The sequence below is a fragment of the Castor canadensis genome, chromosome 5 (assembly GCF_047511655.1).
Source record: "Castor canadensis chromosome 5, mCasCan1.hap1v2, whole genome shotgun sequence".
NCBI lineage: Eukaryota > Metazoa > Chordata > Mammalia > Rodentia > Castoridae > Castor > Castor canadensis.
The window spans coordinates 10,546,451-10,571,918 of NC_133390.1; the positions used below are offsets into that span (position 1 = coordinate 10,546,451).

At 42.3% G+C, this 25,468-nt stretch overlaps 2 protein-coding genes and 1 long non-coding RNA gene across 5 annotated transcripts in view; 2 read left to right on the forward strand and 1 right to left on the reverse strand.

Moving 5' to 3' along the window:
* Window positions 1–4,055: 4,055 nt before the first annotated feature.
* Window positions 4,056–7,483, reverse strand: LOC141423198 (uncharacterized). The gene is made up of 3 exons (XR_012447871.1): window positions 6,432–7,483; window positions 4,477–4,507; window positions 4,056–4,252 (listed from the first exon to the last, which is right to left on the reverse strand). It is a non-coding gene; the product is annotated as an uncharacterized lncRNA (long non-coding RNA).
* An 11-nt stretch (window positions 7,484–7,494) lies between these two features.
* Dnajc28 (DnaJ heat shock protein family (Hsp40) member C28) lies at window positions 7,495–11,442 on the forward strand. Its single transcript, XM_020187665.2, has 2 exons — window positions 7,495–7,791; window positions 8,647–11,442. Exon 2 carries the CDS (start codon window positions 8,690–8,692, stop codon window positions 9,827–9,829), a length of 1,140 nt encoding a protein of 379 aa, XP_020043254.1. The 5' UTR covers window positions 7,495–7,791; window positions 8,647–8,689; the 3' UTR covers window positions 9,830–11,442.
* A 4,385-nt stretch (window positions 11,443–15,827) lies between these two features.
* Tmem50b (transmembrane protein 50B) overlaps window positions 15,828–25,468 on the forward strand; it is a 48,279-nt gene continuing 38,638 nt past the window's right edge. For 2 of the 3 annotated variants that reach the window (XM_074072765.1, XM_074072767.1), the window contains exon 1: window positions 15,828–15,981. The gene's annotated coding sequence lies outside the window, so the exon portion shown is untranslated. The remainder of the gene's footprint in view (window positions 15,982–25,468) is intronic. The other variant, XM_074072766.1, reaches the window with a different exon arrangement.

Sequence of the window (25,468 nt, forward strand, 5' to 3'; positions counted from 1 at the left end):
TCAATTACAATAGTATTGTGCAACTAGATCTCTTTTGCAGAAGGCAGGGCAAATGGTCCAGGATGCCACATATACAGTCTTTATGGGCCTGAGAGACAAACCCAGCTTGTGCTATGAATATACCCTAGGAAGATGTAATTTATCCTTACAGCCTATGTTGGCTCCTGAGCCTCAAACCCATCCTGCCCTGGATGTTACCTCGTCTCATACCATCACCAGACGTCATTCATTCCCAGTCTTTGGGACAACCACCCCTCCTACAAGACTGTTTGTTTCACTGTCCCTGAATTGACCTCACCCATTCGACTCCAATCTCCCCCACTCTTACATGCCCACTCCAAGAGATGGCCTCAGCAACTATGAGAAAGAACTCCAATACCAGCCCCACTAGTCCAGAAGGAGTCATTATACTAGTGGCCCATTTCACTGGACAGTTGACCCCAGACATCAGGAAAGAAATGCCAAAAGCTGTTGCTGGGCCTCCAAACTACCTCAGACTCAGTTAGTAGATGTAGCCTTCTCAATTTTTAACAATGAAAATCAAGCAGAAGATAAGAGACATAAGGCATGAGATGAGAGACAAGACCAGAGGCTGAATAAGAGGCAACCCAAGTTTTCAGCCTCCCTCTGAGCAGCCATGATGCCTCCAAGTCACTCAGGAAGTAGTCCCCCAGAGGCCCCACATAAAGGGGTTTGCTTTAACTGCAAATGGTGCATTCAAGCCAAGAATTCCCTCGAGGACAATAGGCACTAAAATGCCCTGTCCCCTATGAAAGCAGATTATTGGAAGTGGGATTGTCCTCAGATCTAAAAGGACCTGGGCTCAAGCCCAGGGCAACTATTTGTCATGTCCGACTGAAGCTGACAAATGCCTCTGTAGCCACTGCTAGGTCCATCCGCAGTGGTGGGGAGAAGCCCTAGGTGACTCTGGACTTGTCCAGTAAGCCTGCCCAATTCCTTTCCTATATGAAGGGCTGCCTTTTCAGTTTTACTCTCTCATCCTGGACCTTATTTTCCAAAATCTGCACTATTATGGAGGTTGAGGGAAGGCCTCAACAGAGGGGGGTTTACCCCCGCTCCGTGTCTGGGAAGACCGAACAGTTACTCAACATTTAGCCTTTTTTGCCTTAAACTGCAAATTACAGTAACACATAATGACTTTGGGCTCTTTGTCTATTTTTCTCTCTTTTCTGCCTTTTTCTTGCTTGTACTAAGACAATTTTGCTGTTCAAGGTTATTTAGAAGTTATGTTATCTAAGCCAGCCCTATTTGGAATGTAACATCTGTAACTTCCAGATTCACATGAGACCAAGGGGAAAAATATGTAAAAGGACCTTTTTAAATTCCAACTGACAGTAAAGTCTTCAGCAACAAATAAGAACTTCAGTTAGATATGTGTGAACAGGTGATCTTTGTTTCATTCTGTTATGAACATAGTTTGGATTTAAAATACAAGATAGAAAGGAACTAGGATTTCGTATGATAAACTAGGGTCTCGTCCCAAAGTAAAGGAATGTTCCAGTGGACAATAAGGGCAAAGGCTAAAAATATGTTTAGAAGGACTGCAGGAAGATTTGTGTTGAGATAACGATGATAGACTATGGTAGGAGAATGGTTACAAGTAACAGAACATTTTCTGCATAAGAATGGATATTTTATGTAAAATAAAGTTTTGTCCTGGTTAAAAAAAAAAAAAACAGACAAATAAGGGCAAAATCAGGAAGTTAGAATCAGCAATGTTCCAGGGAGGAGGTCTCCCAAAGGGAGGAGGCCTTTGCCTGGACCTTGGGTACCAAGTTTGTGATATTGTTGCAAAACAGAACTTTGGTACACATTGACACAGAGACCAAAGCAAATGAAAGATAGGACAGTACACAGCCCACAAGGGTGTGAGCACATCTGATAAACAGGTGCAATGAGTGTTCTTACCACAAGGCTATTTCTGGTAAAAAAAAAAAAAAAAAGTAGGTTGGGAGTTTGGTTCAAATTTACATTTGCATAATGTCACCTTTATTTTAATCTGCACAGTCCATCACTTTGGTTGTTACACTGTTTTATCAGTTAGGTCCAAAGAGTCCAAGGTTGAACATGGGATAGATTCTACCAGATCCTCCCTCCAAGACAGATGTCCATTTTTTGTAAATACTTTTGGTGCCCAAGGGAGTAATTTTCCGGGATGGTTTTTCCCAGAATAAGTGTTTTTCTTTAAGATATCCTTGCTCAATTCCCAGAGCACACTAATTATCTGGGCAAGTAGGCAAGGTCAGAGGGAGAGAGCTGTTTGGTTTTCTTTTTTCCTCTTACTAAATGTTGCAGTTTGTGAAGTTTAAAACAAAAATACCAATATCTGTATTACAAGCATATGTGTGCATATATACATACATGTATAATATATGCATACATGTACACACACTTGTATATGTATATATTTGTAATACTGGGGTTTGAACTCAGAATTCAAGATCAGCCTGAACTACACACAGAAAGACTCTGTTTCAAAAAATAATAAAACAGAAGTCACATTCAGAACATAAAGTCTTTTAAATGAGTTCAGGTTGAAATCCCAGGCTTTGTAACAGATACCTTAACTGAGCAACAAGTCTGATCCCAAATCCTCCATCTCTTAGTGTGGTAATCCTCATGAATAAGCTTATTAGCAATGCTAATTCCTGATCCTGATCTTTATTACCAACATTGCAGTGGAGACAGTTTCAATATGAAGTGTCCCCCAAAAGGCTCATGTGTTGAAGGCTTGGTGCCCAGCTGGGGGAGACAATGAAAGGTAATTGGCTCATGAAGACTCTCATTTCATCAACAGATGAACCCATCGATGAATTCATAGCTGAATGGATTAATTAGGGCCTGGTAGGGGGAAGTAGATCACTGGTACAGTACCTTTGAAGGGTGTTTCTTGTCCCTGGACCCCTCCACTCTGTTTCCCTGGCCTTTTGTACACCATGAGGTGAGGAACTTTGCTCCATCACTCCCTCTCTGTGGCTTGAGCCACACCTCCAGTCCTGATCTGGTTATTTTAGAGATGGGGGCGTCTAGCAAACTATTTGCTTGGGCTGGTCTTGAACTGTGAGCCTCCCAATCTCAGCCTCCCAAGTAGCTATAATTACAGGTGTGAACCACGGGTGTCCAGCTTCCTTGAAGAATTTGAGCCCTCTACCTAGAGAAGGAACTTGTTTTGTGAGCTAAATATGTGGATGAATCAGGTAAAACTGAAAAGAAGACACCACCACTCTCCTCCCCCAACCTTTTCAGGGCACTCAGTTAAGGACATTAAGGGTCTTGAACGTGTGTGTGATGTGGCTGACTTCACTGTTTTCTAGCTGAGGTGTTGGAACTTGGAGCACGTTTTGAAGGCAAGGAGGGAGATGGAAGGAACCAAGATATAAAGCATGTGGCTGGACCTGGGGGCAACTTTCATAAAGTTTTATTTGCTAGGTCTGTCCCTCTCCGTCCCCGTCTGTCCTCCAAATGACCTTCAGGGGAATATCTGTTTTTCATTGACATCTTACAAAACGAAGAGGAGGGTCCAGGCCTGCCGTGTGATAAATCTTTCTCTACCCTTCTCCTTGTCTCTTTATTTGACAAATAGTGGCAAGTGGCCAGAACTGCCATGTGCCAGCTCAGGAGTTTGAACCTGGGTTCCAAAATTCTAGTTTAGGTTTTGTTGTCATTTTTTTATTTTGTTTTTGGTTTTGTGGTGCTGGGGCTTGAACTCAGCGCTTCATACTTGTATTGTTGGTTTGTTTTTTTTTTTTTTTTTGACAGGGTCTTGCTGTGTTGCCTAGGCTGGTCTTAAATTCCTCCATTCAATCAATACCCTGCTTTGCCTTCCCAAGTAGCTTGAACTATGGGTGAGCCCAGTTTGTTATCAACAATTTTAAATATTTAGAGTTTTGTTGTGAAAACCTCTGACAACTGAGGAACATGGGGAAAAAGAGGCAAACCCTCCAAGTCCTGGTCATTTTAACTTGTCAAAATATTTTTAAGGGTGAGAGAGGCTAAGTTTTGCTGCTAATTAATAAAGCCATGAACTCAGTAAACATGCTGCATGAGTGTATTACAGGTGGGAACAATTCAAATGTTGATTCCTGGGTGGTTGACTGCACTGGCTTCCTCATCCAGCAGCCTGCAATTACAGGGAGGTGCATCAATTATTCATAATTTCAAGGAACAGGATGTGCTCTGGGGCAGCAGCAGTCAAATACAGGTAATTCTGGCTCAAGTGACAAATCACTTCCTGTGAAATAATTAGGAGGAAAATCAGACAGCTTACGCATAGCAAGTTTCCACAAATGCCCTGTGTAGCCTTTGCCAAACCAGTCAGACACTGGTTAACCCAGCTGGGAAGAGGGATGGGCAAAACATACAAGTGAGTGTACTTTCTCTCTTTTCCACAGTACTTTTCCTACTCTTCGCCACTTTCTCTAGTTTAAGTATTCTTGTTTGGCAGTCTTTGCTTACCTGCAGGTTGGCTTTCTATGGTTTCCATTACCTGTGGACAACAAGCATGGTCTGAAAATATGACATGGAAAATTCCAAAAATAAACGATTTGAAATTTTTTTTTCTTTTATTATTCGTATGTGCATACAAGGCTTGGGTCATTTCTCCCCCCTGCCCCCACCCCCTCGATTTGAAATTTAAATTTCATCCCATTCTGAGTAATGGGATGAAATCTCTCACCTCCCTGCCCCATTCCACCTGGATCATGAATCATCCCTTTGTCCACGGTGTCTAATACTTGCCTTTAGCCACTTAGTAGCCATCTTGGTTGTCAGTTAGACTGTTGTGGTTCCACAGTGTTTGTGTTCAAGTAACCTTTATTTTGCTTAATCATGGCCCCAAAGCACAAGAGTAAAAATGCTGGCATTTTTATTATCGTAAATTGTTGTAGCTGTTCTATTTTATTATTAGATATTATTGCTAATCTCCTACTGTGCCTAACTTACAAATTAAACTTTATGTTAGGTATGCATGCATGCACAGGAAAAACCAGAGTATACACAGGGTTTGGGACTATCTGTGGCTTTAGTCATCTACTTGGAGTCTTAAGATGTATCTCCCAACAATAAGGAAGGATACTGTCCTACTTAATGCCAGTATCTACCCTTCTTTTTTTTTGTTTTTGGTGGTACTGGGGTTTGAACTCAGGGCCTCATGCTTGCTAGGCAGGCACTCTACCATTTGACCCACACCTCCAGCCCCTCGGCAACATTTTAATATGACCACTAGGACTGCTGATTGCAGAGTGTGTAGCAACCTTTTCAAAAGGAAAACAACCATATCTTAAAGTGGTGAACTGTTTTTGCCCACCACTGCACTGATCAGTACAAGAATGCTTTCATTTACCGCTCATCTGCCCTGCTGATGTAGAAGTCTATGTGTTGTTCTGAAGGACATGTATTGTCAGTAGGACAATTAGTGAAACTGGAATATAACACTGTAGATTAAAAATACTGTATCTGTGTCAAATCTGCCAAATTTGATAACAGGACTGTGGTTATATAAGAGAATGTCCTTGCTGTGAGGAAATAAAACACTGAAGGGTTTTTGGGGATAGAAGGACATGATGCATGCAATTAACTATTAAATTACTCAGTAAAAAGCGTATGTGGAGAAAGAAAATGGCAAAGCAAGTGTGTCAACTCTTGGCAGGTGAACCAATACCAGCAATTGCCTATCTCCACATTTTCTTTTTATTTTTTGCAGTACTGGGGTTTGAACTCAGGGCCTCCACCTTGAGCCACTGCACCACCCCTTTTTTTGTGAAGGGCTTTTTCAAGATAGGGTCTTTCGAACTATTTGCTGAGCCACTGTCCGGCTACCTCCACATTCTTATACCGTCTCATACTGCCTAACGATGTTTCTGGTAATGATGGATCATGGTCCCATAAGATTAAAATGAAGCTGAAAAATTCCCCTCACCTAATGACACTGTCACTGTTGTAACATCATAGCACTCCACAGTAGTTATCGAGTGTGGTGACACTGGTGTAAACAAAACTATTGTGCAAAACAATTATGTACAGTACATATTACTTGATAATGACAGATGACTATTTTATCTGCTTGCTATAGTTTGTTATTCTAGATTTATTTTAAAAAATGGTTCCTGTAACACAGGATTCCATGATAAAGGCATTAGCTTCATCTGTCTCCTGTTTATCCTGTGTTGTGAATGCAATCAGAAGCTATGAAACGTGACCATTTAGGTTTCGCGAGAGTACACTTTTACGATGTTGGCACAACTGTGAAATCACCTAACAATGCATTTCTCAGAGTGTGTCTCCATTGCTCCACAATGCATGACTATCCATGAGAAAAACAACCTGCTGATGTTAGTTCACACTTTGTAGTTGAAAATGTTCCTTCCACAGAAGGAAAAAATGATTATATCATTCATAATTCAGAAGCTTACAAAAGGAAGTGCTTATTTCTGGCTCCAAAGACACACACAGTGGCAACAACAATATTGCTTCATGCATGAGGCTCTGTGCCAGGTGGTTACATCCATTGTGTAATTCTCCCAAGAAGAAACCAGTAAGTTTGATGCGATGATTACTTCATCCTATGTAAAACAGGGGAAATGACAGCATTTATCTCGTATGACTATTGGAGGGATTAAAGGACAGTATACACAAAGCTCTTAGCACAGTGCCTGGCCAACAGTAAATGCTAAATACACATATAGGGGTTGGGGATTTAGCTCAGTGGAAGAGCGCTTGCCTGGCAAGTGTAAGGCCCTGAGTTCGGTCCCCAGCACCGAAAAAAAAAAAAAAGGAAAAAAATAGAAAAAAAAAGCAAAACAACAAAAAAAAAACAAGGTAACTGCTAAATACACATATATTACACACAGGCATAGAGAAATATTTTGTCTAAAGTACATAAAAAAATGGAAGAAAGATGATTTTTCAACCCAGGTCTGAAATACACAAGTCTCTGCCTTTTTCTTTAAAAACAAACAAAATTGCTCCCTGTACAGCGCGGAAGAGTAGGATGTTTAATTCTGTCAGTGGCTAAACTGAAGCCACTCTTCAATTTTGTCCTCTGGTCTGATCCCAACCGCTACCAACGCCAGGCCATGCGAGCTGCTTAAAACAACAACAACAAAACAAAACAGCTTCCTAAGCCGGGCTCAGTTGCTAAATGGCTTCGTGACCTGACGCAAGATTGTCACCGCGCCCGTGTCCCCATCCGCAAACCCAGAAGGGGCTGTCCAGGTCCTCTGGGAACAAACGGCCTAATCTCCCCAAGCCCCAGACAAGTTACCCTCCAAATCATAAAGATTTGAAGGATCCCAAACCGGCCCCAGAATACTCTGCAACAGTCCCCCCACGCCTCCGACCGGCTTCTGCGTCACGATCGGCCGCGTCCCCACTTCGAGGCGCAGACGGAGCAGTGCGCACCGCCCCCTCCCGCGAACTACACCTCCCACAATCCCCTTCGGCCGAACCACCTGAGCTGGGGGAGGGGATGGAGGCGGAGCTAGCCGCCCCAGGGCACGACGCAGCCTCCTGAAATGTCCTGCCCGTGTCCTCTTGGGTAAAGTTCTGCAAGAGAGATGACCAGTTTCCCTGGTAAGGCAGGTCATCTGACGCAGTTAGGTACGATTCTACCTCCGGTGCCCTCTGGGGTCCCCTCTGGGTAGAGCGGCAGATGATCTAGGCCAGCGGGGAACCAGGCTCCAGAGGCCAAGGTACCGAAGGGCGATCCGTACGCATGCGCGAGACACAGTATGGGGGCGGGAGCGACTGAGCCACTGGCCCGCGTTTGAAAAGGTGAGTAGTGGGCGAGGCCAGGGTGACAGTTTTCTGTAATCGCCGGATAGGCATAACCATCTCCGTCCCAGCCAACTCTAAAATCCATGATCTCAATTGTCCATCAAATAGGGGTTCCCAGGAGCTATGTTTTAGCGTTTACACATAAAACTCCTACTTTTAATTAAGCCACTTCCATTATTTCATTGCCTTTGTTGATGTCCTTCACTGGGCCACACATCTTCAGTACAGCAGTGTGCATTTTGGGAGGGCTTGCTCACCTTTCATCTTGATTTTCCCAGCCCTTAGCAAATAGCACCTTCCTAGTGAGCTGTAGAGCATAAAACCTTTTGGACATTTGATTCTTTTCGACCTAGTATCACACTAGGTACATGGTTTTTCAACGCTTTCTGATTCATTTGCATTACATTTTGAGAAGTCTCCCTGATATGATGAAGACGCTGATACACTACCTGCTCAGGATACGATTAGGTTAAACGTCCTATTGTGCCCCAGTCTTAACCACTTGTTACCAAGTCTTAACCTTGTTATATGACTTGGTTAAGGTACTTAACTGTTGGGGCTTAAATTTTCTCATAAAATGAGAAGATTGGATTAGGTGATTTCTAAAAACTTTCCAGCTCTAAAATTCTGTGGCTAGTAGAATCCAGGTTACGTCATAATATGTTAACTACCATCAACTTTCATTTCTCAGGCAACATCAGTAAAATACAGCTACAAGAATTGTGACAGCAATATTAGAAAGGATTGTCCCTTATTGAACTTGTGACTTCACACCCTAGCTTCTTTATCTGAAAATAAAAAACTAACTCATAATACAACTGCATTTAACCTATCTGTATTATCACTTTACAGAGCATTCCAGGAAGAACTCTGGATACAACAGTGAACACAGTGCATGATGATGGCTCAGATCTTACGCTCTCATCTGATAAATGCTTCACTGATCCCTCATCAAGTGAGAATGCTTCTGTATCTTGGTGTCGTTAGAAATAGGATGATGTCAACCCATAAATCCAAAAAGAAGATGACAGAATATTATAGGCTTCTAAATCTAGCTGAAGGATGCTCTGCAGTTGATGTCAGGGACTCTTTTCATAAGCTCGCCAAGCAATACCATCCAGACAGCGGCTCTAGTAATGCAGATTCTACAGTATTTATAAAGATTGAAGAAGCTTATAGGAACGTGCTTTCCCATGTGATAGAACAAACAAATGCCAGGCAGAATAAAACTGAAGAAACAGAAGAAGAAGAAAATTTCAAATATAGTACACCACAACACCGACACTACTTAAGTTTTGAAGGTATTGGCTTTGGGACTCCAAGTCAGCGAGAGAAGCAATATAGGCAATTTAGGGCAGACCGTGCAGCAGAGAAAGTATTGGAATACCAAAAGCAGAAACTGCAACACCAACATTTAGCCAATAGTTTAACCGTTAAAGATGTAAGACAGAGCAAAGAACAAAAAATAACTCAAGCGATAGAGCGTTTAGTGGAGGACCTCATTCAGGAATCAATGGCAAAAGGAGACTTTGACAATCTCAGTGGGAAAGGAAAACCTCTAAAAAAGTTTTCTGGCTGTTCATACATTGATCCCATGACTCACAATCTGAACAGAATATTGATAGATAATGGGTACCAACCAGAGTGGATCCTAATGCAAAAGGAAATAAAGGATACCATTGAGCAGCTGAGAGAGGCAATTTTAGTGTCTAGGAAAAAACTTGGGAATCCAATGACACCTATGGAACAGAAACAGTGGAACCAAGTTTGTGAGCAGTTTCAAGAAAACATCAGAAAACTAAATAAGCGAATTAACGATTTTAATTTAATTGTTCCCATCTTTACCAGGCAAAAAGTCCATTTTGATGCACAGAAAGAAATTATCAGAGTCCAGAAACTATATGAGACCTTTATAGAAACAAAAGAAGTCACAGACAAAAACCCAAATGACATTAATCAGGAAGAAGAGAAAACAACTGAAGCCAAGACAGGGTTTTTAAACTGGTTGAATCTATGGAAGTTTATTAAAATCTGATCATTCCAATGTTCCCTGTCATAGTACTGCCACCATTAGTTTTCAGTTGCACTGACATAAACATAAAGCCTGCTATGTCACAAGAATTTGAGAATTGTGTACCTCTTTACTATTCATGAAACTAATCACATCCCCAAGTGATGTCTGAGAAAACTAAGAAACTGAGTCCGGATTTTTTAATCAGCTTTGCTCTGAGGATACAGCAAGAAAGGAAGTGAAATTACTTCTAAAGGGAAAAAAATACATTTCAGAATCTAGAACTGAGCCTCACACTCAGTTCTGGCTATTCCAGAAGTTTCAGTGCAGTTTTAAGTTCTAATAACTTAAAAGCAGTTACTGGTTACCATTTTCAATCACAGGCACTTAAATACCAACAAAAGTCAAGTATGCATTATCAAACACAAAACTGAAGAAGTATGATGAAATGTAACTAACTAAACCTCCAAATGATACACATTTTATGCATGTTCTTATTAAAGCTCAAAACTGTTCTAAGACTTTTGGAATACCCATGACATGGGGGAAATGTTAAAATCAGAAAATTAGCCTAATGGTGTTAGGTATTTTCATACTAGAAAGGCCGCCTTGGTGGGTACTGAATGAAGGAAACACCAAACATTCAGGTGGTTCTTTTTCCTGCCTAATTTCATGATCCATTGGCTGCACAAATCAATCAGGCAAGCTAGTTGAAATTCTACAAATAGACTCCATTGTCCACTTTTAAAGAGTTTAAAAAATCTTTTTTTTGTGACTTTTCAGAGGTGGTAAAAATCCTTCAACTCAATGCAAATGTAAGATTCACTTTTCATTTCTTCTCTGATTGCAGGTTAACATGCTAGGTTTCCATAAATTTACCTCAAGCCTCCCTATGTCTTAAATCAGACTCCCAAGAGGCTTCTCAGTGATGTGAAAGTCCTAACTTACTGTCTTAGGAACCTAATATTTCCTGTCTTAGGGACCCTTTAATATAATTAAAGACAAGATATCCAAATTTTGTGCATTTGCATCTTTAGCAAATGACAAGAAATTGAAATTTGTGGATTAGGTCCTGTTCACTTTCAGAAAAATCTGACATTTTCAGGTTTAGATGATTTCTTTCGGGCATTTAGAAGGAAGTGAAAAGGATCTGTTTCAGGAGTGCTGTGGTATAGGTGTGATTCAGAAGTATGATAGTCAACACTCTGGTTTTGAATAAACAAATTATTTTGTAAAGCATGTGATAGATTAAACAAACCATTTTCAAAAGGAAATTTGGAGCCTTTCTGCTTAGATGATGGGGCATTAACTAGTATAATATGTGATTTTGTTTAATTGAATGAGTTATCATTTGGCTTCTATGATGACAGTATTACTGTAAACAAAACTGTGAACATTAGGAAATACAGCTTTATTGTAAAGGCTACAATGGAGCCCATGATTCTATGAATCTTGTTAAAAATGGGAGTTAGATATAAGAAGCCTAATTGCATTGCAGCAAACATATGAATGAAACCATTTTCAATATTGGACAATGGGAAGGCAAGGTTAGGAGAAAACTTCAGTAAATTACTCATTTCAGCACAGTGCACTTTATGTTTGTAAATGTCTATTCAATAAAGTTACTTTAATGATTATTCAGTGGTCCATTGTTATATAAACACTAATAGTAAGAACCATAGTTTTAGCTGACCACCTATAGTTTTTTCACTTTTTTTTTTTTTTTGTGGTACTAGGGCTTGAGCTCAGGGCATTGACCTTGAACCACTCCACCAGCTCTATTTTTGTGAAGGTTTTTTTGCAATAGGGTCTTTAGGGTCTTTTGGACTATTTGCCCAGGGTGGCTTCGAACTGTGATCCTCCTGATCTCTTATCCTCCTGATGTCTGCCTCCTGAGTAGCTAGTATTATAGGCATAAGCCACTGGCGCCTGGCTCATCTTTTTGATTAATGATAAGAAAGGTGATTATGACATGGAGAAAATTCATTTGTGTAAAAATAGGTTCACTTATTTAAGTAACCAAATTTCAGGCCAGAAAAAAGATTTGAGCCAGTTCATTAGAGTTTGTTGAATTGGAATTTAACACATATTTCTTATGATGAAAAACTTTTTTTGGCAGTGCTGGGGCTTGAACTCAGAATCTTACACTGCTAGGCAGGTGCTCTACCACGTGAGGCACTCTGCCAGCCCTGTTTTGTGTTGGGTTTTTCAAGTTAGGGTCTCAGGAACTACTTGCCCAGGCTGGCTTTGAACACTCATCCTCCTGATCTTTGACTCTTAAGTAGCTAGGATTATAGGCGTGAGCCACCAGTGCCTGGCTAGTCCTGACTTTTTTGTTTTTCACCTTTTCAAACTATCATCTCAGTGCTGTTCTGTTTTGATTTGGTGCTGGGGTTTGAACTCAGGGCCTCAAGCTTGCTAGGCAGGCACTGTATCACTTGAGCCACTCTACCAGCCCAAGCTTTTTAGTTTATTGGCAATTTATTAAAGTTTCTGAACTCCTGAATAGGCAAATATCAGACTGCCTGGTTGTCAGCCTTTTTATGGTTCCTGTCTCTATTCCTCCTTCAAACTCTGGGAATAGGACTGGCCCAGCGGCCTGAGACTAGAGTCTCAAATCACTGTGGCTTCTGTTTGCCAGCTGTGTAAATTGGCTTTTTGCCTGTGTTCTATGTGTCTGAGTATTAGCCTTATGAGTTTTTCTGGCACCTCAGGACTAAAGTTGAAATCCTTTGAGAGAATAGTTGCTTGACTCTTCATTTTCTTCATCACTGTGCCCTAGGACATAGCTGTGTGCATAGGGCCAACTCTTACAGAGAGTCTCTTAACTTTGCCTTAGTGCTTAGAGGCATTACTTATTGACTACCTTTGAGACATCTGAATACCCCCATGGATGACTCATGCTGATTTGCCTGTTCCCGGAGGTGTTGCTTTTCCCTTCTGGCAAATGTTTTGTTCATTCTGCATACATTTATTAGGTTGTGAAAGGGAATACACCATTCCATTGTCTGATTCCACAGGTCTGTAATGGATTGAGCAAATGGGCCCTTCCACCTCAAATGTAGCCCTCAGATACTGACTTGGTGTTAGTGCTGCTACCACCACCCTGGCACCAGGCCTGGAACACTGGGCCCCCTGTATATTTCTGGCTTAAGGGCAGACCCACAAATGTCACAATAGTTCCTGCCCAGCCGAGCCCAGATTGGAACCTCCAATCCACTTTCCTCACAGCTTGGGGTGACATACAGTGAGGGAAGACAGTCCCTGGGATGGGGCTTTCTCCACTTTGCTTCTGAGCCCAGTTCCCAGCCTACTGTGGAGTGACAAGGGAATCCCCAACAGCCCTCGCCCAAATGTAGATCCAAGAAAGTAGGGCACAGGGATTTTTCTCTCCAGCCAAGACTAACTTCAAAGGTCTGGCTTCCCGTGGGAAGACACACATCTTCCTCAGATGATGACATGTATGTCACCATCCCTTTACCCCATTAAGAGACAGACCCCACCCCCAAGTCTTAGCAGGACAGTGACATCTAAATACCCTACCAGTAACACTGTTCTGAGAGAGTGCGACCCACAGTTGTGAAGAGGGGTCCTAGCTGCTGTACAAAGGTAAAGAGGACCCTGTGCTCTTGAGGACCTTCTAGCAGGAAGCGTTTGGTCCAGTGCTGAGTCTGATCTGGTGTTTATAGCTGAGTTTCTAGCCTGGTCCTTCGGTCTTCTCTCCATTAAGCCACACTGAATTAGGCCATTTGCATTACTATAACTAAATACTTGAGGAGGGCTGACTTTCTAAATAAGAGGCTGATTTAGCTTGCAGTTTTGGAAGTCAAGGACTTGGCACCGGCACTGGCTCAGCTGTGGTGCGACAGCCTTCTTGGTTGCTTCACATCATGGCAGGAACCTGTAAATGAGGGAGAGATTATGTGTGGAAACAGGGAGCCAGAGGGATCAGATTCAGGCTTGCTTACAGAACTACACAAGTGAGAAATATCCTAATTTCTTCTCGGAGCAGGCTCCCAATTAACCCAAGGACCTCCCACTAGGCCCTACCTCTTAAAGATTCCATATTACCTCCCAGGAGTACCACCATAGGAACAAAATTCCAACACATGAAACTGTGGGGACACACTAAAGCCATAGCCAAGTCAGTTTACACCATAATTTGGCCAGATAAACCCTAAGATTTTCAGTGAGCTTTGCTTAAACAAGGTAGTGGATAGTGTTGTACTTTTTGCTACCATTCTTTTTTTTTTCCCTCTGTGAAACAGGGTCTTGCTATGTAGCCCAGGCTGGCCTTGAACTCATGATCTTTCTGCCTTGGCTTCCCAAGTGCTGGGATTACAGGCATGTCCCACTATGTCTGGTCTTGTCATCTTTCAGATGGCCCATACTGAGTCATCTGGGGAAGATGGGGTTCCTCCAATGGGAACCAGGCCTTTGAAGTTGGTTTTGGCAGGAAATAAAATGCCTAACTTCCTTAAATATTCTCAGAAACTGGTGCATGACCTCAGCTCTGCCAATGGGCCTTGTCTTAGAGAAACATAAGTTCAGAGTGAGACATGGCAGGTAATGCATTGGCTGTGTGGCTCACTACATTGCTGTGGGGAGGTGGTAGAGACCAGGTAATCCCTTTTTCTTTAGTATTGAAACCACATTTTCTGTCTTTGCAGTTTAGTCAACTGATATTTTACCCGCAGAATGAAAGTGGAAGTGGTGCATGCAACCCGTGGGATGTTTTTGTTGTTGCTTTTGATTGTTTTCTAGTGCTGGGGATGGAACCCAGGGCTTTGTGCATGCTAGGAAAGCACTCTACCACTTAGCCAAAGCCTCAGTCCTTGCTTTTATTTTTTTAGGATAGGGTCTTGCTATGTAGCTAGGGCCTCAAACTCACAACTCTCCTCTCTCCACTTTGCTAATGCTGGGATTACAGGTATGGATCAATGTCCCTCAAATTTTTTTTAGACAGGCTCCGTATGTAGCTCAAGCTGGCCTTGAACAAGCTATGTACTTCAGGCTAACCTTGAACTCGTGATCCTTCTGACTCTACCTCGTGAGTGTATTCCATTGGCCATGCTGTGTTCTCTTCTGCTTTTGTGGATGCAGGCATAATGGGGTATTTCTGAAGGAATTTATTCAACAAATAATCATTGAGAATCTAGATCTCGGCACATGTGTAAGAGCTATAGGAGTTAATGATACAGAACATTTTGTGATAATTATAGGATACAAAATTTAAGGTGTTTTAGATTCCATTAGTAATATCTGAACTGTCACAGCATCTTTTCTCCAAACAACTAAATGGCATCTTTTGTTCTGCACGAGATTTAGACTGGGCTTCCAAAGGCTCTTGAAGTTATGCTGAAAATTCAAGAGGCAGTGTCTTTAAAGAACACAAGTGGAAAGAGTTGGCCGTAAGAAAGCTGAAAATCTGGATGGATAGAAGGAAAAGTAATCTGCAGGGCAGAATCAGAAGACTAGTTAGTTGTACTTTGCTGGTAACCTCAGGTAACCAGTACTAACTGGATATCCTTGGACAAACAACTTCATCTTTTTTAGGACTTCATTTCTGAATCGAGCACGTGCCCAACTCTGGGCAGTTTGGGGACAACGCTCACTAGCAGATATGCAAAGGAGGACCCTGTCTTGGAGGCCTGGGCTGTCCGCACAAATGACTTCACGAGTGTTGCGCTTGAATAAACGCAGTGGTGACAGCTCGGCAGCGGCAATCGCCCCCCAAACCGGAGAAGCCTGGTCTACGCTACCTCAAACGCACGACGTCTGAACCACAGCTCCAGGAGGCAAGCAAAGCAGCCGGGTCCCCACTCCACCCCAAGGAGTTCCCCCGCCACCCCCCCGACTGCATGCTGATTGGTCGCTGAGATGCGTACGGCACCGCGCCGCGCCCCTCCAACGACCTTGCACCGCCCCCTAACGTCCCGCCCCGCCTCTTGGAGCCATGCCCCGCCTCCCGCAGGCCACTCGCTGTGCACTGATTGGTTCCTCTGGAGCGCACGGCGCCTCGCCCCGCCCCAACAGTGCCCTAGCCTAGCGCCAGCCGCCGGCTCCAGGTTTAGGAGGCTGAAGTGGAACGGGACGTCGCCGAGCCCCGGGCTCAGCGTAGCCTCCTCCTCCCTGCGCGCGCGCCTCGGGTCGGCGTGGGCATCGGAGGAAGCCGGGTGAGTGCGGTTGGCGGGTCTCAGGCGGCTGGGAAACACGAGGAAGCCTGCGCCGGTCTCCCGGGAGTCGGGAGGCGCCCCCCGCGGCCCACCCGGCCCGGCCTGCAAGGTGCAGTGGAACAACCCGGTCCGGGCCCGTGGAGCTCCCGGGAAGCTTGCCGGCGGGGCTGGGCCTTCGCCGTCCCGACCTTCCTGACCCGCGTCCCCGCGGGGTCGACAGTGGCCCTGGTGCAGCCGTGACCCCCCGCGCCAAGGCCGGAACGCGTGTCGGGGCGGCTCCAGCTCTTCGCCTCTCCCGTTTGCTCTGAGCCATTGCGGGGAATCTGTCGTTGTTTTGTTCTGATTCCATCCGTGCGAGAGTCAAGGTCCGAGATGGGAAGGAGGAATGGATGAGGAACAAAAGTCTTCTGGGAATTAGTCCGAAGTATTGAGTGCCCTTTTGGATAAGTAGCCGCAGAGATTGTTACTGTAGCGATGGTAGTGTGGCAAAGGCCATTCTGGTTTCCGAGCTAACCACTTTCAGGTACTTAAACCTGAAAGGTGAATAAGTGACCTTTTGAAGCCAGAGCCGTGCGATGGGCTCTGCTCGCTCCCTGCCTGCTGTTACTGCTGCGATGGGAGGAGAGGGCGCGGGAGTTCAAGCCTCCCTTGAAGGGGAACCGCCAGCATCCTCTCTGTCTTTCAGGAGTGTCCCACCTCTTCTCCCAATCTTCACCCTACTTGTACTGTAAATCCCTTTTCTTGACAATTCCCGAGGCTCACACTCTCAAGCTTCTCATTCTTTTTCATCATCTCCCATCTCTTGTCTTCTCTTTCCAACCTGCAGACGCTTCCAACATTTTTACTGAGCACACTCTTACAGGGCTCCTCAATCTTAAAATAAAAACCCAAAGTTATTTTGAATCCTGATGCTGCAGGAAAAACAGGTTTAATTCGATCAGGGCAAGGATGGATTTCTCTTCTTCCAGAGACACACCCTTCCCACCTGACCAGTCCCTCAGAACCAACTGCTAGGTTTACAGCTGCCTCAACTAGCTGGTCTTTTCTGAATTCACTTCTGAGGCCCTTAGGTAAAGAATTTTCTTATTTCATCCTTATTTGTCTTTGTAAATGATAAAAGTAACAGTGAGGTTTCAACATTACAGAAGAATATAAAGTGAAACATTCAAACAGTGCAGAGGTATACCAGATTAAAAAATTAAATTTCTTGTATCTTTTCACTCTTTATTCCCCCAATTCTACTCTGAAGGAGGAGAACGCGCCATAATATTGTTTGGCAATTGCATTAAGGACATGTCACTATACATGGATCGACTTCATTTTTTAAATGCTGCATAATATTACCATTGTTTGGATGTACCCTAACGACTTCATTTTTTAAATGCTGCATAATATTACCATTGTTTGGATGTACCCTAATACATTTTTTTTTTTGGTCCCTTATTCATGGGCATTTTGGTCCCTTATTCATGGGCATTTTGGTGGTTTCTGAGTTTTAGCAATTAGAAGTCTGTGTGAAACTCCTTGTGGCATTGTAGGATAAGTTCAAGTAGATAACAGATAATTGCACTTTATAATTTTATTTCAGAAGGATATTTGAATAACTTACAAGGTGTTTATAATTTAAAGGCAGTTGCTAAATTTTTGTAAGTTAAATGCATTTCTTAGAATCTCTAGGGCCTTTCATGTTTAGAGAGTGTGTCAGTGGAAATTTTGAGTTCATTGTTAAATAATGCCAGATTTGTTAACCTGGTTACCACTGATTGGTATTGACCTTAAAGTCCTGTTGCCTCATTTGACTTGGCAGAAATGAATGGGGTGGGGGCTTGAGGAAGAGAAAGTGTGAACACACACATTTATGTACATACCATCCTGTGGCAATCCCTTGAATATCCAGCAGTAACAAACACTTGTTTTTTTAAAAAATACATTTTTCTGTGGCTAAATGATTTGCAAATGGTTTTATTACAAAGTTTAAAAGCAAACAAACATTTTTGACAGAAAGTACAGTTAACAGCAACATTACATTTTTATAGTACAAATAAAAACAAAAAATACATTTCTTTTATTGCAAGATATAGTTCATGTACAAAAAGGTATATAAAATACATGATTAATTTTTGTGATGTATTCCTGAAATCCCAGCACCCGGGAGATGGAGGCAGGAGGATCATGAGGCCAACTTGGGCTACACAGTGAGACCTTGATTAAAAAAAACAAAAGCAGAATACTTTTTCACTGATGACTACTGTATCCACTATCAGATTAACATTAAGAACAACAACTAAAAAAGTGTTTGGTTTTCTTTGGAGGTAACCTACACATACATAAATGTATGTGTATATATTTGCATATATATACATAAATATTTGCCTTTGTGTATATAAATGCACATACTCTCCTATGTCCTATAGTTTTGAGTGAATAGCATTAAGAGAAAAATTCTCATACAAATAGCATGTTTCAAAGTTTTATTTAACTGTTATTAAGAGTTAAATAAAGAGCTGGTTTTAAGAAGATTAAAAGTTAGAGAAAAGAATGTCTCATATTGCTAAATTAGATATCACAGGTTAATATTCCTTAGCCAATAAAAATTACGGTATTTCAGGATTAATTTTCCCTACCAAGTTGTAAAATCATAATACCTTCTTAATTTCTGCAGTTAAACCTTACAGGACTATAAACTACCTGCATCTTTATTAATTAAGTAAGCTGTGGTAACAAAATTACATCCTTCATAACCTAGATGATGCCCAAACAGCCTTATTAGAAAATGCTAGGACTTCCTAAATTTGGGGTTAAATTTTTGTCATATAACCTTAATTATATGGTATAAGGAAAGGACAATATTGTCGCTATTAGATGAAGGCTTCCAGGAAAAGGTGAACTGAACAGAATGGCTTCAGAGTATCTGACTGTTACAGGGACCCTCCATGAGGCAGTCAGGGGGTTGGTATTAGGGAGTGCTAAGTTCAGCTCAGTCAGGGCATCTGGAGGGAGTATTGGAAGGACAACAGAAATAGGTCAGAGGGAGTGGGCTGCTCTGCATTTCCGCTTCTTAGCTCACCATGACCTGCCAATCTGCATTTACCAGGGTCAATCAAAGAGAACTTCTCTGTTAGTAAAGTGCTTGACCTCTGCTGATGCAGGCCTCAGGGCTTGCAGGAGAGCAGGAACTGCATCAGCCTATGCTGGAGATCAAGCCAGCCCCACCAAGTACAGATAGGAATCTGGGCCAGGTGCCAGGGCATTCAGTCCTCAGCTTGAAAAGCTGGTAGAGCAGCTGGGACACTGCAGTCCAATTTGGCTTGGTTATCCTCTGCTTCTGGGGTGCAGCTGGGTTCTCTTTAGGCCTCCTGTGTTGGATCTTATATCCTGTGTTCTTTCTTTTAGTGATTTTAGTCTCTGTAGTGGAGCTCAACAGCTTTTTGACAAGAAGAGTTGCAGTTTTTGGAACCCTTGCATGTCTGAATTTATTTTGATTTCTCATGTTTGACTGGTATTTTGGTTAATATTGATTAATTTGATTAATATCTTAGTTGGAAGCAATTTTCTTTCAGAGGTTTTTTTGTTTTGTTTTGTTTTTAGGGCCTCACACTTGCTAGGCAGTTGCTCTACCACTTGAGCCACTCTGCCAGACCTTTTGTTTTTTGTTTGTGTGTGTGTGTGTGTGTGTGTGTGTGTGTGTGTGTGTGTGTAGTATTTTCGAGGTAGGGTCTCAGGAACTATTTGCCTGGGCTGGCCTCAAACAGCAATCCTCCTGATCTCTGCTTCCTGAGTAGCTAGGATTACAGGTGTAAGCCATTGGTGCCTGGTTCTTTCAGAGTTTTGAAGCTGTTGTTGCCTTATTGCTTCCAGCGTTACTGTTCAGAATTCCATTTAGCATAAGTCTCTTCTGTCTAGTTTTCAGTAGGATACCCACATTGTCTGTTGTGCCTGATATCCCCAATCCAGAACACAACCAGGAATAAACCAGACTTTCTTCAGGGTATGGAAGGAGCAGAAGAGAGACCAGATCACGGCTGGAGATCTCTATTCTAACTGCTTCCCCCTACTGTTCACTGGATTGTTTTTCAGCTTTCCTTGCTGCTGGCTTGGAGTTTGCCTTTCTTGGGTTTGCCAAGTCAGTGATTAATGCCCATCTGCTTTCCAGCTTTTACTGCTCTTGACTCCTCTTTTGCCCTTCTCGTCATTAGGAGTTGATGACTTTTAAACACTCCCAAGACTGCTGAGCAGTGTGCTGCAGGCCCACCTCACCGCTGCAGAGTGCGCTGTGGGCCGCCTTCCACTGTTGCCATTAGGTGCCTTTGTTTGGTGGGGTTGCAGTCCTCAGTCCTCAGCAGATCAGTGTCAGAGAGTTGCGAAGGTGCTGTGTACCTTCAATCTGGTACTGCTAGAGTTCCTGGTGCACCTGCTCTCCAAGAAACTACTTGAGGCATCTACAAATGAAGAGTTGAAAATAACCTATCCAGTCAGTGATGGGATTCCTAATATGATAGATATCACAGGCAACTAGGACAACACATCAAAATAAGAAGCAAGAGAAAATGGATGGCTGTGAGTGTGGCCAAGTGGCAGAGTGCCTGCCTATCGAGTTCAAGGCCTTAAGTTCAAACCTCAGTACCATCACCCCTCAATCCCCCCAAAAAAGGAGAAGTACTAGATCATAATTTTTAAAAAAATACAACTAAAATTTTCTCATATTATATACCTTTTAAAACAAAGTGGAGAAGAAGGTTTCTGACTCTGCCTACCTTGACTTTTAAAAAATTAGTAGAAATTAATTGTATAAAAGAGTTTCATTGTGATATTTACATATATACATATAATGTACTCGGATAAAATTCACTCCTGTTACTCTTTCTTAATCTCCCTCTTTCCTCCCTTCCTCCTTTAATAGTTAAAAAATTTCATTATGCTATTTTTATACATATTTATAATGTACTTGGATTATATCCATCCATCTATCCCATAACCCTTGAGCTTGCCAACCAGGTACTCTACCATTTGAGCCATACCCCCAGCAATTCTTACTTTGTGAGGAGCATGTTGCGATACCCGGTTTACATACTAGAGTGCCATAGCCGAGGGAGCTTTAAAGCTCAAACAGTCCTGGCACATAGCTAGTCCAGGAAGATTAGGGTGTCTAAGCAGGGCATAGCTTCAAAGAGGTTGGGTGAAGGGTGAGCCCAGGTCCATTCTAAGCCTAAGGCTTATATGGTAGCTGATGCTGGAAGATGTTCCTCGATACTCAAGGTGTCTACTTCCTTTGAGCCCTTTAAAAATATTCTTACTATAGATCTTTTCTGAGCTCGCCCTAATGCCTTTGCTTTCCCAGTACTGCTTGCTAGCAGAGTTCCTTTTGCCTGTATGGGTTGAAGCTGGGCCCCTGGAGCCAGTTTCTCTGAACTGGAGAGTAGGCATTTACTCAGCAACTCCAGAGGATGCTAAATGACTAAGAACTGCCAGACAGCTAGGAAAAGAATCATCTGGGGATGAGTAGAATTTTTCTATGGCTGGATTGGCTCTTGGATTGTGTAGCAGTAGCAGTCGTCTGCATTCGTGTGGCAATTGGTTAGTATGCCTTTTAATTTTTAAAAAATATTTTTATTACATAAAAATACAGGTTCAACATTTTTAATAATTTGCCACATTTGGTTTACTATTATTACAATTATTTTTCTGCTTAACCATTTGGTACTATGCTACTGATATTGACACGATCCACAAATATGTAAGCATGCATGTCTTAGTCATTGCACTTTATTCATTTTGCACTGTGGGCCTATGATGGGGGTGCAATCCTGATTCTGAATAGCCTTGGGGTTATTCTTCCATTGTCTTGATGAATAACACCTGTCTTTCACTGAGGCTATTGATTCATACTAATCTCATCAAAAGGTTACTTGGCTATGCCTTTATTCATTTCCAAACAAGCTTTCTAATTTTTGCCAATATGGGTAGGCTGAGAATTTTCCAGTTTGTATTTTTTTGGGGTGGGACTGGGGTTTCAACTCAGGGCTTTGCATTTGCAAATCAAGTGCTCTACTGGTTGAGCCACACCTCCAGTTGAAGATGGGATCTCGAGAACTATTTGCCAGTCCTCTATATTTCAGCCTCCTAAAGTAGCTAAGATTACAGGCATGAACTTCTGGCACCTGGCTGAATTTTCCAAATTTTTAAGTCTCTCTCTCTCTCTTAGAGCGCTTATCTTTGTAGCCCAGGCTGGCCTGAATGTTTTGCTTTTCCCTAGCTTAACAATCATCTCTGTCTTCAACACTTTGTTTAGAAATTTCTTTAGTCAGCATGTGCCCATAGTCCGAGGTACAGCAAAGACCCCTTCTCAAACAGAACAGGAACAAAGCATTTTTTTAGTCAACTATCCAATTTCATGGCTGCCAAGTTTTTCCTTCAGTAAAGGACTAAAACACAAACAGAATTTAGCCAAGTTCTTTACCACTTTATAACAAAGATTGTCTTTCCTCCAGTGTCCCATGAGATTTTTCTCATCTCTCAGATGCCGACAGAATGGCCCTGACTGTATGACTTTCTGATCTTTAAGGGTGGGTTCCAATTACCCTTCATTTTTTTCTCTGAACTTACCACCAGTGTGAATTTAGCTCTGCACTGGTTTCTGTTAGCTTTCCATTTCTGTGAAAATCTGAGAAAAACAATTTAAAGTAGAAAAGGTTTATTTTGGCTCATGGTTTCAAAGGTTTCAGTCCAGGGTCGATTGGCTTCATTGCCTTTAGGCCTATGGCAAGGCAGAAATGCCATGGCTGAAAGGACATGGCGGAGGAAAACCACTCTCTTTATGGCAGCCAGGAAGCAGAGAGAGCAAAATGAGGCCAGCAACAAGATACACCCTTCCCCAGTGGTCTACTTTTTTTCAGCTAGGTCTCACCTCCCAGTTTCACTGCTTCCCAGTAATGTCATCAGCTTATGACTCCCATCAATCAGTGGATCAACCTTCATGATCCAGTCACTTCTCTAAAGGCCATCAGGCCTTTCACGCATAAGCTTTTGGGGAACATTTCAGATTCATGCCACAACGTGGTCCATGGGCCTGTGTTTGGAAACTAGTAATTTAGTGTACTCCCCACGTAGGGCAGAGGCACTCAACTAGAGCATGCCAGAGCCAGGACTAGAAGCAGGGCTTCCATGGCCCATTATTTTCTCTTCAGACTTCACTTGAGTTTGCTTTGTCAAGCATGCACACCAAGTAATTGCTCTGCAATATGATATGTAATTATTAAAACAATTACCCCCCACACACACACCAGAAACCTGGTACCTGCCTGGGGAATGTAACATTTGATGTGTTCCTGAAGGTTGAATTGGAAGTTTGCCTCTTACGTAAGAAATGAAAGGTATATTCCAAGGAAAGGGAGCAGTGCATGTGAGTGTATGTTTGCGTTTGTGTGTAAAATATATTTTTAAAATGTACATTTACATCTATAATGATACTTAGCAGTTTGTTCAACAAATATTGGCTGCCTTCTCCTTTCTGTTTCTTTTTCTTTTTCTTTTTTTTTTTTTAGCAGTTCTGGGGTTTGAACTTAGGGCCTTGAACTTTTCAGGCAGGTACTCTATCATTTGAGCCATGCCCCCAGCTCTTTACAGTTTCATTACTTTTCAGAGGGTCTTGCTTTTATGCCCAGACCAGCTTGGAAGGCAATCCTATTTATGGTTCCTGAATAGTTGGGATGACAGAAGTGTGCCACTGCCCTCAGCTTTTTATTGGTCAACATAGAGTCTCCTGGACTTTTTGCCCAGGTTGGCCTCAAACCTTGATCCTCCCAATCTCCACCTCCCAAGTGCTAGCATTATTTTTTCTTTTTTTGATTGTACTGGGGTTTGAACTTGGGGCCTCATGCTTATTAAGTAGGTGCTCTACCATCCAAGTGCTCGCATTACAGGCATTTATGACTGCAGTAGGGTGTATGTCAAAGTAGTAGGAGGTTATCATTTTAGGGTAAGACTAAGTACTCTATAGTTTGGACTTTAAATTATAGGCTGTTGCAAGTTTTGCACAAAAAGTGTGATCAATTTTGAGGTTTAGAGAGCAGCATGTGGGCTTGGGGAAGCTGTAGGAATGATTTTAAGAAATAATGTGTCTGGGGGATAGGGATGTAGCTCAGTGGTAGAGCACTTGCCTAGCATGCATGAGGCCATGGGTTTGATCCCCAGCACCACAGAGAGAGAGAGAGAGTGTGAGAGAGAGCACAAAATTTATTTTCCTCACCAAGATGATGTTTCTAATTACCAGTTTATATGAATGGTAAGTTTATTTATTATTTTTGACACATGATAATCGTATGTGTAAATTGTTAGTTTTTAAAAACATAGGATTTTACATTCTGAAAGCTTTAATAGGCTCAGTGATTCAACACATATTTGAGTGCCTACTACGTGTCAGGCACTGTGTTAGGCTCTGGGAAAACCATGGTAAGCAACCATAGAGTTGGACTGTTCTTCGTGGGGGAAGTAGGTGTTAAATAGTAAGATTAATAGTGAAGTAATAGAGGAAGTAGATCTTCTCATGGAGTCAGGAGGCCATGGTATCATCTTTCACTTGGACTATTTCAGTAGCTAGCCTCTTTTTTTTTTTTTGTCTTTTTTGGTGCTGGGCATTGCACATGTGAGGCAAGCGTTCTCCCACTGACTACATCCCAGCCTTCAGTAGCCTCTTAACTGGTCTCTATCCACTCTTGGTCCCTATAGTTTCTTCTTCCCACAGCAACTAAAGGGATTCTTTTTTAATGTAACTCTTAACTGCTCTAGCTCTCCAGCCTTTACTTCCTTGTTTTAATGTCAGAGTTTGACCCCTTAAATATTTATTAAAATAATATACTTTCCCTGTCTCCTCATCTGTCTATCCTGCTTCAGTGTCATCTACTTAGTAGGGTCTAGCTTGGGCACCAGTTTAACACTTCAGCAAGCCACTTAGGTGCTCCCTGTAGTATCTATCACTTTCTCACATTATCTGTAGTTTATTTTTTCCTTCTTCCAACTTAAGCACTGCTCAGTCGGTGCTTTTTACTTGTTCATTGAGTGTCCAGGACATTGCCTGGCGTGTAATAGGTGCCCTCTGAATAAAATCGAGTGAATGATGGGCAAGCTGACACTTGATTTGAAAACCGACAACTGGACTGACCACTGAAGTGTGAGTGGAAATTAATTAGGAGAGTTGGGGATGGAAAGGTACCCAACAGAGGGCACATGGTTTTCCATTAGTGCGATACTAAAAGAGAAGGAACAAGAGGAACAAGATAGGAGGGAATTTGTTGTGAGGAGAACCTGAGTTGCTCTGAATTTTATTTTTATGTTAAAACAATGAGAAAGCAATTATATGTTTTAAGCAAGAGGAAGACAACAGATTTGTGCTATTTTGTAAAAAAAAAAAAATCATTCCAGCTGCAGTATGGAGAACATATTGATGTGGCTAGATCTATTGGGAGGCTGTTGTGATGGGGCAGGTGAAAGA